This window comes from Eufriesea mexicana, unplaced genomic scaffold (genome assembly GCF_001483705.2).
Source record: "Eufriesea mexicana isolate 0111107269 unplaced genomic scaffold, ASM148370v2 scaffold107, whole genome shotgun sequence".
NCBI lineage: Eukaryota > Metazoa > Arthropoda > Insecta > Hymenoptera > Apidae > Eufriesea > Eufriesea mexicana.
The window spans coordinates 1240758-1253584 of NW_016908335.1; the positions used below are offsets into that span (position 1 = coordinate 1240758).

Here is a 12827-nt window from a genome sequence, read left to right on the forward strand (position 1 = left end):
GGATTGCGTTTAAGTCTAGATACGCATGAGAAAGAAAATGTTAGACCTCGATGGCTTCCAAGAACCAGTTATCAAACCGTCGTCACGCAACAAAAGATATGGCGTATTTGATGAAAACACTACGAGCTAATAATATGTTATAATACAATACGAATTAACTCGGTGATTTAAAGTCCTTGTTGTTGCAATCAAAGATCCGTCGACACGAAATGCATCTGTGCCAAATGCACTGTGGAAAATGTACAGTACTAATTTATTCGTTGAACATTTTTACAAGGACAATTCTACAAGTCAAAATGTCTGAGTCACAGACGATTTAAATTTTCATTAACCTATTATACCATATTTTTTAAAAATATTACATTTTACGTGAATTTTTATAATGTTTTATATAATTTATTTATTTATTTACCTTAACGGGTAATAACCCTTTGGTAACAAGAAAAATAATAATATAGTACAGAGTCATCTAGATTTGTTGATGGCCGAAAAAAAGATACAATATACTATGCTTAAAATGAGTAGGTGAACAGAAGAAATTTAACCCTTTGCACTCGAGGGGTGACTCTTAGTCACCATTTATTCAGATTATAAAGATCGACGTTAATTAATATATCAAATTTAAAATTACCTAACGATGTGTGGAATGTGGAAGAAAAATAATTCTACGTCTTAATTTGTATATGATTTCTCATTTACCATTTTAAAAATATCGTCGGCTCTATGACAGAATGTCTTCGAATTACTATTTTTCCGTAACGAAAAAGTCGTCGAGTGCAAAGGGTTAAGGATTGGGAGAAACGGTTAACATTAATAAAAATTCTGTTCAAACAATTGTAGTGACCGTAAAGGTACTTGTGCTACTCCTGTTTCCAAAAATTATGGTGTCTTAAAGATATATGGAATAAATCTAAATTAAACATACATAAACTTTGGGAACAGTTAACGATGCCATTAAGTATATATCTTGCTTCGTAAATCATGCACTCAATGACAGAAATAAAACAAATTATTATTTCATTTCGTACAGGTTCGAGTAACCTGCCAGTCGCATAAGATCCTCGATAACTTTTGTAATTCTTAAAATTTTGAAATTCCCTTTTAACCGTACATCCCCAGACACCAAAGAACTTTCTAAAGTGAGCCAGACCAGAACCTTCCGCCAGGACTTATGGAGCTAAACGAATCGAAGAAAGATAACAACGTTAACTCGAAAGGACACGAAATGATGATATATACTTCGAGAGCCAATTGTGTCCCAATAGCTCGGTTTAATACGAAGTTTCAACGTCTACTTCGATCATCTACACTGTAACGCTGTTAAAAGCTCCTAGCCCACGTCTCTCACTCTAAGAAATGGAACCAAAGGTGTGTCTCCGGGTGTTAAAGGGTTATAACGCAGAGGAATAGTAGTCAGTGGAAACGGTAGAAAAATTGTATAGGTGTTTATTAACACGTTGACTGCCAAATACTAGGTATCTCGTAGGTTGTTTCCTTGCCCAGTATGCCTACTACGAGTTATCTCGTCCCTTCATTATTTGCCATACTTGTACAGCTACGAGGAAACCCGTAGTATAACTGTAGCATAATTCAAGAAGAAAAAGTTCATACAAGTTTGTTCATGCGGAATAATATTTTTATGGTTTGTGATCATTTTTTGAACAATCTTGCACCCCAACTACGAGATAATTCGTAATATATTCCTTAAAAATATTTTTTAAGCTTTTCCATTATTGCTATATATTACAAATAAAAATATAACACAAAAATATAACATAAAATAATAATATAACGTGATTAAATCAAATTGGCTTCTTAGACCGGAATCGTGAAATGTTTGTTTGGCAGTCAACGTGTTAAACAGGCGAACGGTTAGAACTGACCAGTTTAGGGTCACGCAGGTCACAAGACGTCTCCAGAAAACGGAAGACAAAAGACACGCACTGACAGAAGACAAAACGTAGAGGAAGAGATTACCCCCAATATCGCTAGGATGTAGAGTTTACTTTATTATTTAGTTTCTACTACGACACCGAGAATAAGACTTTCGCGGTGTATCGTCTTGGTCGATAAACAGCGAGTACAGGACAGCTTTTAATGGAGGGTTTAATGGCGGCCGGAAGTTGGCGGCTAACTCGCGACGCGCAGGGTGCACGATTGGGGGGGTCGAAGGCGAAACCGCGGTTAAAAAGCTCAGGCACCCGCGGTCCGATGATGGACGACTGTGTCTTTCGGCCGCGAAATTTATATCGCCGGTAAAGCCAGTCCCTTTATTTATACGCGACATTACGTAACCAACGGGCCGATGAATCATGCGCGGATTAATGGAACCGTAACAATATTATCCGCGTCCCGGAATTTCCGGCATCGACCGCGCGTTTTACGACTCCGATAGGTTCCCACGCGCTGATAAATATCTACGCGAGGAGACGTTTCAACTGGTGGCGGGGACATTGTCGTTTCCGAATGTTTCGCCGATTTCGATCGTATGGAAATGAAGATCGGATCGAAATTAGCGGTCACGGAGATTCCACGAAGATTAAAAGTAAGACGGAAATCGAGAAAGAGAAAATCGTACGAAATCAATCGAGCTTGAAGTGCATCCGACGATTGACGTTGCCGATTTCGCTAAGGTCGGCCACCGTGATTATTTTTGCACAGTGGCGATGCTATTCATTCTCGATTTTCGACTTATTTTCAACCATGGAGTCTCCTCGACCCTATTCGCGACGCTAACTTTGGCTCGCGATGTATATCTTCAGGGACACTATTTTAAACGATCTTCCTCTGTTACCGCTGCTCGGATTTAGATTCCGAGATATTTCAGGCGAAAATATGCTTGTGTTCTGTCCGACAGGATTACGAGGACAATTAATCTCGTGACGTTTAAGTCCTCTTATAAACTATTGTAGAGACTATGGGTTTCATGGTGGTAAATACGGACTATTCGTTAATTAATAATAAGTTAACAATATATGGGTGACGATTAAGCATACGAATCTATATCTACAACTGAAGACTCCGCTCAACTCAATGACATTCAGACTTACAACTAATGGCTCACAACTAAAACACAACCAAGAACTCCTCTAAAGAACTGTCTCTCAAGAACTTTCTTCCAATGAATGCTCACTAACTACTTCTGTCTTTTATATCTTCTCCAAAAGCCTCCCCCAACATGACAAAATATGGTCATGCTAAGGGCCTGACGTATCTAAGCTAAAGTTACCTATACACGAGGTGAAAATCCTGCGATACTTCACTATAATCCGTTCAAAGAGATACCAATGTTTTACATTAACGTCTATGCGATCAGTTAACACGTTAAGTGCCCAGCCCGTTTTGCTTGCCACTCCGTTCAAGCCCAGACTCGGCCGTCAAGTGAGCCACCGACGGTGGGCCAAGTGTTTATAAAATTCGGAGATACTGTACCAATTGTTATAACAGGAATCCGTTAGGTCCAAACGTTAGATCCAAAGATAGCGAAAAATTTAACATCAAAAGTTAGCACCTTTTGGTCCTAGTCTGGGCCCGAACGCCGGTTCCTTGGAGACCAGCGTGGCACTTAACGTGTTAACATTATGCCATCCGCACGTCTAATCGAGATTCTTTTGTTTGGCGCTGGTAGGACTGACTCACCATTTGTCCATGATAACAACGTGGTGTCACCGGCATTTGTTGGATAGTTTTCGCATGACACCAACGTGGTGCCACCGGACGGCATAGTGTCAAGTGGTCTTAAGTGGCTGCAGACATTGGTCCATTTTCTTGAGCTTCCACTCCTTCAGAAACGACTTCTGCTCAGTTATCGTGAACTTTTCGTCAGATCGGAATAAACCGAAGAATTTGAAAGAACATAGTGTCAAGTGGTCTTAAGTGGTCTGCAGACATTGGTCCATTTTCTTGAGCTTCCACTCCTTCAGCAACGACTTCTGCTCAGTTATCGTGAACTTTTCGTCAGATCGGAATAAACCGAAGAATTTGAAAGAATATTCGGAATTCACGCTGTTTCACTTGTAAGAATATATAAGATTAGGCGAGCTCTGGTTACCGATAAGGCGGCGTGAGTGAGGAGCACGTAGCAATGATAACCGGGGTCTCAAATCGAAGCGGCGATCCCCTTGATCCGCGATCAATGAACAAAGGAGATCCATCCTTAAAAGGGCAGGTTCAGAAACGTACGAGACAGTGCTTAGACAGTTCCTAGACAGTTCCTAGACAGTTCCAAGACAGTTTCTAGACAGTTCCAAGACAGTGAGTTGAGAGGAGTTACTGAGAGACAGTTTTCAAGAAAGAGTATTAGTGGCCAGTTCTTGTTGAATATTAGTAAACCCCCCTTACACACTGTTCCCCAAAATGTTCCACGTAATCAATGGGCCCAGGTACTGCGAATTGGCTCTAGTCTGATCACGCACTCGTCATGTACAATCCTTGCATTCGGTATTTCGTTTCGTTGATCGGATTATAGTTCAATTATCCTCTTGATACACTATGATACAGAGAATAAACGATGTCTGTATTGTGAATTGCGTATGCTGAATTCCGTTTTTCACTAGACATGTCCCGTGTATCAGAGTCTTTATGAGTTTGATTGCATCCTTCTGTTGGTTCTGTATGTCTGTTAGGGGTGTGTTTCGACGACTTTCGTGGTTGATGATTAAATAAATTTGGTATGCCTTTCATCCAGCAGAGGTTTATTGTCCTTTACTAGGGACTGACACAAGTGGTCCTCAAATGGCCTAAATTGTCCGCGAATCATGATAATAAGCCTCTGATAATAAAGAGATAAAACAGTCTGCCATTGACTCAGTGTTTGAGAATGAATATTACGAATTGTCTTATCGTTCGCATTTGCAGTCCCGACATATTGGAATATTAATTTAACGAAGTTTATAATTAATTAATATAGGGTGAGCGAATGCATTGCATGTGGACATTGCATGCGGAGTGAAGTGCTTGGACTGTGCGGTAGGAGCGAGCGTGTATTTATATTTCTTAAGTTCCTGGGTTTGGGTGAGGAACGCGAATGGTCGTTTTCCTAGTTACGAGAGTGTGCGAATACGTGTGTGAGGGTTTTAAAAAATGAGAATGACTGCGCGAAAGGGCAGTGCATGGAAAAGCGTGCTAGCGAGCGTATGCGAGTAAAATGTATAATTACTTTTAATAAATACGAAATTCTACGTTAATTGCTCTGAATAGGTCTAGCTAGGAAGGATTCTTAGCCACGGACGAAGCATACGTTGCCACGGATGCGTACACATGGAAACAAATATCGTAGTAGAAAATAGGATCTTTCGCTCATAGTATTGTAGGGGGTCCTCCCCCACGGTTGCTGAAGTCGGCTGGTTGCAGGTACTATGAAAGGAAAAGGGTTAAGCGTTTCGTCTCGGGCCTGCTAATGGACTCGTCGGTAAGGTTACCTAGCAGGCCCTGCCTCAGACCGAGATACTATTGCAAGCACGGGAAGTTATATATGTAGGATTGGAACGAGGATTGACTGCAAAGAATATTTATGGTAGAGTCCAGTGAAAGTTTAGGGATGCGTTCAGAGTGGTTGAAGTACCTGGCCCACCGAGGCTGCGTGGAAAAGGGGCATGATTGGGAAGAAAAACCTGGGTATGAAAAAGGACAGAATGAATGGTGTAAATAAGGATGCAAGGGCGCGGGCGAGTCAGTCTTTAAGAGTTCTTTAAGCCAGTCTTTTTGCAGTTTTTAAGAATGTGCCAGTGTGTCAATCAGAGAGTATGCAAGAAGTTCAAGTCAGTCTAAGAAAGATCAGAAGAGCGTGCCCATAGCGAATCTCTCTTGTTTCATAGTCGTCATTATGTTTATAAGCTTATTTTATTCCATTAACCCTTTGCGCTCGAGAGATGAGCTCCAGTCACCGTTTCATAAAATTTTGAAGATCGATATTAATTAATATATCAAATTTAATGCAATGTAACAATGTGCGAGGTATCGAAATCAAATAATTCTACAATTCTTTATTTACTGCTCCAAAAAGTATCGTCAGTTCTTTTAGTAGAGAATCTTTGAGTTTCTACTCTCCTCTAGCCAAAAAAGAAATAATTCTACAATTCTTTATTTACTGCTGCAAAAAGTATCGTCAGTTCTTTTAGTAGAGAATCTTTGAGTTTCTACTCTCCTCTAGCCAAAAATTCGTCCAGTGCAAAGGGTTAAGGGACCAACGATACTATCTTAAGTCCATCCACCCAAAATCCGATCCTACGTATATTATATATAGAAAGGTATATAGGAGGTAATCCATCTAGTGGCGAGGGTGAGAATGATGGTCGCTACAGTATCATGGATAAAAAAAATCGGTGAAGTATCTGATAACCTAAACATGGAATCAAATATCTGGTCCAATCTCTGGTCCATCGCTCGCGGGTACCCTTTCCGAGCATCGATTATCGCGTCACTCGGAATCGCGGACGTGGTATCGTTCCGTTTGCCGGCTTAGAGGACATCGTGCTAATACCGATAATCGTGCCGAAATTCCCGAGACTCCTCGGAATCCGTGCCGGCTGGGCCGCACCTAGCAGGTCTCCCGGTAATCCTATCAACGCGGGAGATGTTTACGAATCCGTCGACGAACGTTATCGTCCTTGGCAAATTCGTCAAGATAATAGCGATTAATCGGCCACGGACAGAGATCCACGTTTCCCAACCCGCCCTTATTTTAACGATCAAGACGCGACCCGATCGATCGAAGGCTCCCGATGCTCCCAGACGCTGGTGCTGAGAATCGAGACGTTTGTATACGAGACAAGCGCAATCTCCGCAGTCATTACTTCGACGGACAATTCTAGCCGCGTTGCCCGGTATTAGGAACGTGGGACTCTATGATTAGAGGGCATTGTACGACAGTAATGCCGAGGATTGTTGCCATTGAGTTACTGACCTATTGGTTCGTTAGGGCAGAATGCAGCACAGCGGATGAACCCGGCCAAGTGGCACGCATCGGTGGTCTCTCCAACTTCGGCAAGGTGAGTAGAAAGAAACTTTTGTTTGTCCCTCAACAGCCTGTCCTTCCGAATAGCCGTCTAACGAGCACCCAAACTCCGCGACGATTCTACACCTGTTGGCCACGAGCCTCTCGTGCCTTCGCTAGCCGACCACCAACCCCCCTGGCTAATCGACGCGAATTACTCGGCACGAAGGAAGAAACAGGGGGGAGGGGGACTCGCGTGTTGCTCGAGGGTAGACTAGTCGGGGTGGGTTTTTGCAGCGAGGAGTAGATGCGGAGTTGGTTCCAGGATTTTGCGGACCTGGACCCGCTGTTTTGCTCGGAACGTCGGATTAAAATATCCGGCAGACGTCCATCTCTCCGGTTACTCGTTACAAATGACACCCGTTTGCCGTCTAGCTAGCCGTCTCTCCCTTGCCATCGAGTCCCAAATCCGTCGTGCTCTCCGGTCCCTGCCGGATCGATCGGTCGTAATCGCGGAGGAATCCGATGAAAATTTCAGGGGAGGAATCGATGGCTGGCGGAAACACGGGGAACACGTTTCAGAGGCTGAGAGAAAAAGGGACGGTTACGTAAGCCGAGATATTCGATCTTGAAATTCGGGCGGAGTTTGAAACGCGAGTTATTTATGAAAATTACCCGTTGGCATTCGCGGTATTCGCGTGGAAGTATTCATGAATTCCCGGGCGAACGTTGGCCTTGTGCGAAAGAAAATTATGGGCCGCATCGATCAGCCGCGGAGGAACAATCGTTCGCGTTTTAAGCGGCGCATACCTCGAATGGTAAAGTCCCATTTTCAAAAGGCGAAGACTCGCGCGAACGTAGGGCTTATGCGTCCCACGTAAATATCGTTTGTCGAACTTTCGTCGATCCGGGGGTGGAAAAAACGAAGGGACGCCGAGACTATTTCACCCGAGAGACAGAGAGAGAGGGAGAGAGAGGGAGAGAGAGGAAGAGAGATCTGGAAATGGAATTTGCTCCGCGATATTACCGAAAACGCGCGGTTGTTCGACGGAATAGGGATATAAACGCGGAAGGATCAGAGAGACGCGTGAAAAATAATTTGGAGAGCGCTCTCGCGTTCGAGAGACGTAATTCCACTGGTGTGGGTTAAACGACGCGGCGTCGTTTCGCGTAATGACGTTAATCTCGAAACGATTAAGACGATGCGCCACGCTCAAGTTCAGCTCGAGTGCGTTTTTTCCTTCGGAAAGTCAGGTATACTTGGGCAAAGTTACGAGTGCTCGGCGGCGTGTTCTATTTACCGAATGTCAGAAAAACGACAGACAGCCCCGAGGGATGTTCGCCGACGGGGGAGACGTATGAGAAACGACTCCGGGATTCTGACCGCGATACGAACCAGAAGCGTGCCCGACGGGCAAGAACCGAAAGATCGGGATAAAATATTATCCCCTGGTTAGCGGCGTGTCCCTGGCGCTTAGTCAATTTCGTTGCGATCTAATTATTTTCGCGGGGGAACCGTCGGGTTTTTCAAGCGGGCTGAGCAGACGGGATGCCGGACGTCTCCAGGGGGGACGACGCCGTGGCAAACGGATAGCCACGAAGGATGTTCGTTAGTTAACGGCGAAAATGCACCGTGTCGAGTAGATATTGCAATTTCTTTCCGCGAAACCGTCGAGACAAAAGCTGACTTTCCTCGCGGCTGTTCCGGGCGGAGAGAAAAGATAAACTGAGACGAAGAGCGAGGGGGGAGAGAGAACGGGGATGTGGGTACCGGTGGAAAAAGAGAAATGTACGAGAAAGGACTCGGAAGCCGTGGTCCCGACTTAAGTCGCGAAAAAGTTCCACGCTCGGGATGAAGGGAAAAAGGAAGACGGGAGAGAAAAGACGGTCGTTTAAATATTCAATGAAGAGCGCTTACGTTTTCCCGCGATCGCTTTAGCTTCGTTAAGCGCCGGCAACCGTTCCAAACCGGTCCAAACGTTCGTTTCGTTCCCTTTCGTTTCCTCTCCTTTCCTCTCCTTTCCTCTCCTTTCGTTTCGCTCGTCTCTTGGTCGTCTACCCTCGATTCTTTATCCTCTCGAAAAGTTCGCGCGACCTGCCCGAATTGCGGCCGACGCGCCCCCCAGGAAGAGCAAAAAGAGGGAACGCGGGAACATCGGACAAACAGCGTTCAGAGATTTGCTCCGCGTTTCCTCTCTTTCCGCCTCTATCCGCGGAAAATCGTGGTACAGAGTCCATTTTAAGTTTTCACCGCGAAATTTCGGATGCTTCGTCCGCGATTGTCCCCCGTCGTTTCCATTCTTTTCCTCGCCGGCATCTCGTTCCGCAACTTTCCCGTATTATCCGCGAAACTTGCTGCCGGTTTACGCGAAGAAAAGAACGAGTCAGCCGGCTAACGTCGGGTCGTCGTTTCAGCCTGAGACACACCACGGATTCACCGATGTACATCTAACGAACGGGGCCGTTCCTCCCACTTTCCCGGGCTATTGAAAGCGGGGGACCGAGACGATTCGAATATTCGGCGAGAATTACGAATGGCGGAGAGCGCGCTTTTCGGAGGGAAAAACCGGGTTCGGGTTGAAATTCGCGTGGATCGGTTCGTGGGAACGATACACTTTCAGACGCCTGTTCTCTCGCGGAATAAACGGCCAACCTGCCGTATTACCGTATTAAACGCGCTTTCCATGAATTCCCACGGAATTCGCGTACGTCCGTGTACCAGTGCGCGCGTGTATCTAACCCCAAGAAGAATCAGCTCTTTTTCCACTCGGCCTCATCTGTGCACCGAGACGTTTTATATACGATCCTCCACTTTTCTTTTATACCTCATTCGGCGGCTACACCATTTCTCACCCACACCTGCGTAATAAACAGCTCCCTCAAGCACTCGATAAAAATTCCACACGGTCTCGCCGGAAAAAGAAGAGATATAGCCCGACCGGTACTTTTTTCCAGTTACTTCTTCCCCGTTCGCCGTTTTCATTCCGCGATACGTGCTCTGTCTATTTAATATCGAGCCCCGAGCTACCTACGGTCTCCGTTTAGCCCTCCGCGCGAGTACCGCGATCCCGGGACTGCACGCTTCACGACCCTTTGGTCGAACCGGTCGTGGAACGGGCCTCCGACTCGACGTACGCCGGTTCCCGTCGTTTCAACCCTCGCTTGCTTTCTCGGTTGCTTTCTCGGTTACTTACTCGGCTACTTTCCTCCATCTCGTCGGACGCGAACGAGGCCGCGAAATGGCTGACATGCTGGCGCAGAAACGGCTCGGTTAAAGGGACCGGAACGAGGAGATTGAAATAAAGAAGGGTGGCGGGAAGGCAAAGAAATACACCCCCGTTGAAAGAATGCTCGACGCGGATGAAGGACCCCATCTCCATTTATAAAGCAGAAAAATTCCTACTTTTGTTCTCGCCTGTTCCCGCTTATCGGGTTACCGTGTTCAAAGGGTGTCGCGCGGTAATCGTATATCCGGTCGCGACCGCGGAGAAACTACCCTCCGCGGCGAACTCGAAGGCTACACCCAGCGTTACGAAACAAACACCGGCGTAAACGCGAACACGGGTCGTTGCAACGAGCAACCGAGAACACGGTCTGATCGACCATCCGCGGCCGCAAACTCGAGCGCAAGTACGAGCATGAATTTCCCCGAAGAGGACATTCGGTGTATCCTGTCCGACCCCGATGAAGCTGCGAGCAATTCCGGCCAGGCGTCGCTGTCCGAGCAAATGTGGGTTCTGTCTCGCAGCCGGAAGTCGTGGCAAATTTCGGGAAAACGTAACTCTCGCCAAGCAATTACAGGCTCTCGGGAAATACCTGCCGCTCTCGAGGCCTAACAGGCCATCTCTCTCGGCGAACACGTTCCTCGTGACATTCTGTGAACGCTAGCGCCATTTTCTCGCAAAATTTCAAAATTCCACTGTGTTTTTATTCCAACGATACGCGATTGCCAGTATCGACACGCGCGAGTCGAAGAAATGCTGAGAGCAGAGTGAAAAAATAGAGTGGATCCACGGATCGTTGATCAGACCGAGGCTAAAAGCACACTCGGTCACGGGTCGATGCTTTCGGCTAATAGCCACGTCGGGAATCGAAAGAAATGGAAGGAGGAACGGCGAGAGATGCGTTTCGGGAGGAGCGAAATACGGGACTAGGTTTGAATCCGTCTTAACGGCGCTTCCATTACCTATGACGAGCTTTTGCATTCGCGACACGGGCACCGGTAGCAAATTGCACGGTTTATTCGATTCGAAGGGTGAACGTGCCCGGAATATTCGGAGATGGATCGATCGATTATTTACTCCGGTGATTAATTACCCGTTAGATGTCCGAGCGAATCGAGCGACGCTATCATAAGCGGGACGAAAGAGAGGCAGAACGGAAGATCGCGAACATGATTTATTATGCCCCAGCGTAGAGACTTTGGAGAACAATGGGGCAATATCGTCGAGGGAAAAAGGAAGGCCAGGAGCCGGGTGTATTTCGTACACGTGTAAAGAATGGCCGATAGTTTTTTAACGAGAACTTTTAATCGTACAGCTCGATATTCCGAAGCGTTAATTGCGACGACGCTGTGCAAGCCCGGGGATGGAAACAGAGAACGCGAATCGAGAGTTCGTTGCTACTATCCTCGTTATTAATTCCTCGACTTTCCGTGGCGAGCGATCGCCCGTTACTTTACCACGCGAAGGCTCCTTAAAACTGCATTATCATTCCTCCTCGGTGCCGATCTTAATTTCGAGAATCTATAGACCATCTCATCAACGCCGTTAAACTTTCCGACACCGGCCCTTTATTAACTTCTTCGCTTGCCACCCCCTCCCCCGTCGCCTCTCGACAAACATAACCGTGAATCGATTTTCATTTCGACGCGCACCATGCACGAAGACCCCGGCTCCAGCTCGATTCGTCGCTCCACCGAGGGAACCCATGGACCACTTAAGCCTCAGCCTCGAGGCAGCGACACACTTGGAAACTGCAGCGTGACTTAACGCGATTAAAAAGTTCCCGGATATCGAGAGCTACCCGAAAGAAATTCCGCCATGACGGACAAGGCGCCAGCGTCTGCGAGCATTTGCATGCTAAGCAGGCCCAGGTTAATCCCACCTAACGAAAGAACAATCCGGTTAAAACTCCCGTCGACCATCGAAAGGCGTAAACTCGGCTAGCTCGACCCGGGGCCTTGGGGCCCGGGAACGTGTAAGAGGATGTAGGAGTACGTAAGAGTACACGAGCTCCGGTTACCGATAAGGCAGAGTGAGTGACGTGCCGTAGCAGTGATAACCGCAGTGAGTGACGAGCCGTAGCAGTGATAACCGGATGATAAATATAACATATAATCTGTGGGCAACTTTCACCGCGGCCTATTGTCTTCCGGCGGGAGACAGCTCTCCGTTGGAGTTCTAGGAGGGCCTCGCCGGGGCCCAAGGACAACAGGCACAGAGGGGGATGTTAGACACCAAGCTGGGCCGTTTGGACTGGAGCTCAGCGGAAGAAGCTACGGACACGCGAAGACAAGGCGACGGAGAGGGGACACGTCCTATAAAACAGCGAGGGATGCGTTTTTGGGGCACTATCCGACCAAAGTACGAAGAGAATAGAGAAGTTACCCAGAAGCAAAGAGCCTAGTTTTACTAAAATCCTTCCTACAAATCGGAATCAAAAGTTCGTTTCGACTTATTAATCCGATATTTACCACGATATTTTATATTTCTTGGTGGTGTGAAATAAACTGTGAGAGGAGTCTTTATTTGGATGGTGTCACCCTGAATCGGGATCTATGTCTGCTTCGAGGAACCATCAAGATTATCAATTTTCGAAGCAGGACTGACTGACGCAAGGGATCGTCATAGGGTCTATAAGAACCTGGCTGAAGGGTTCGAGAGAACACACT

The 12827-nt window shown here is 46.4% G+C and overlaps 1 protein-coding gene across 1 annotated transcript in view; it reads left to right on the forward strand.

Moving 5' to 3' along the window:
- The window catches only part of LOC108555306 (dipeptidase 1), a 68873-nt gene that overhangs the window by 30677 nt on the left and 25369 nt on the right, over positions 1–12827 (forward strand). Inside the window, exon 5 of the mRNA XM_017910884.1 lies at positions 6920–6989. Coding sequence (XP_017766373.1) covers positions 6920–6989 — 70 coding nt within the window. The remainder of the gene's footprint in view (positions 1–6919; positions 6990–12827) is intronic.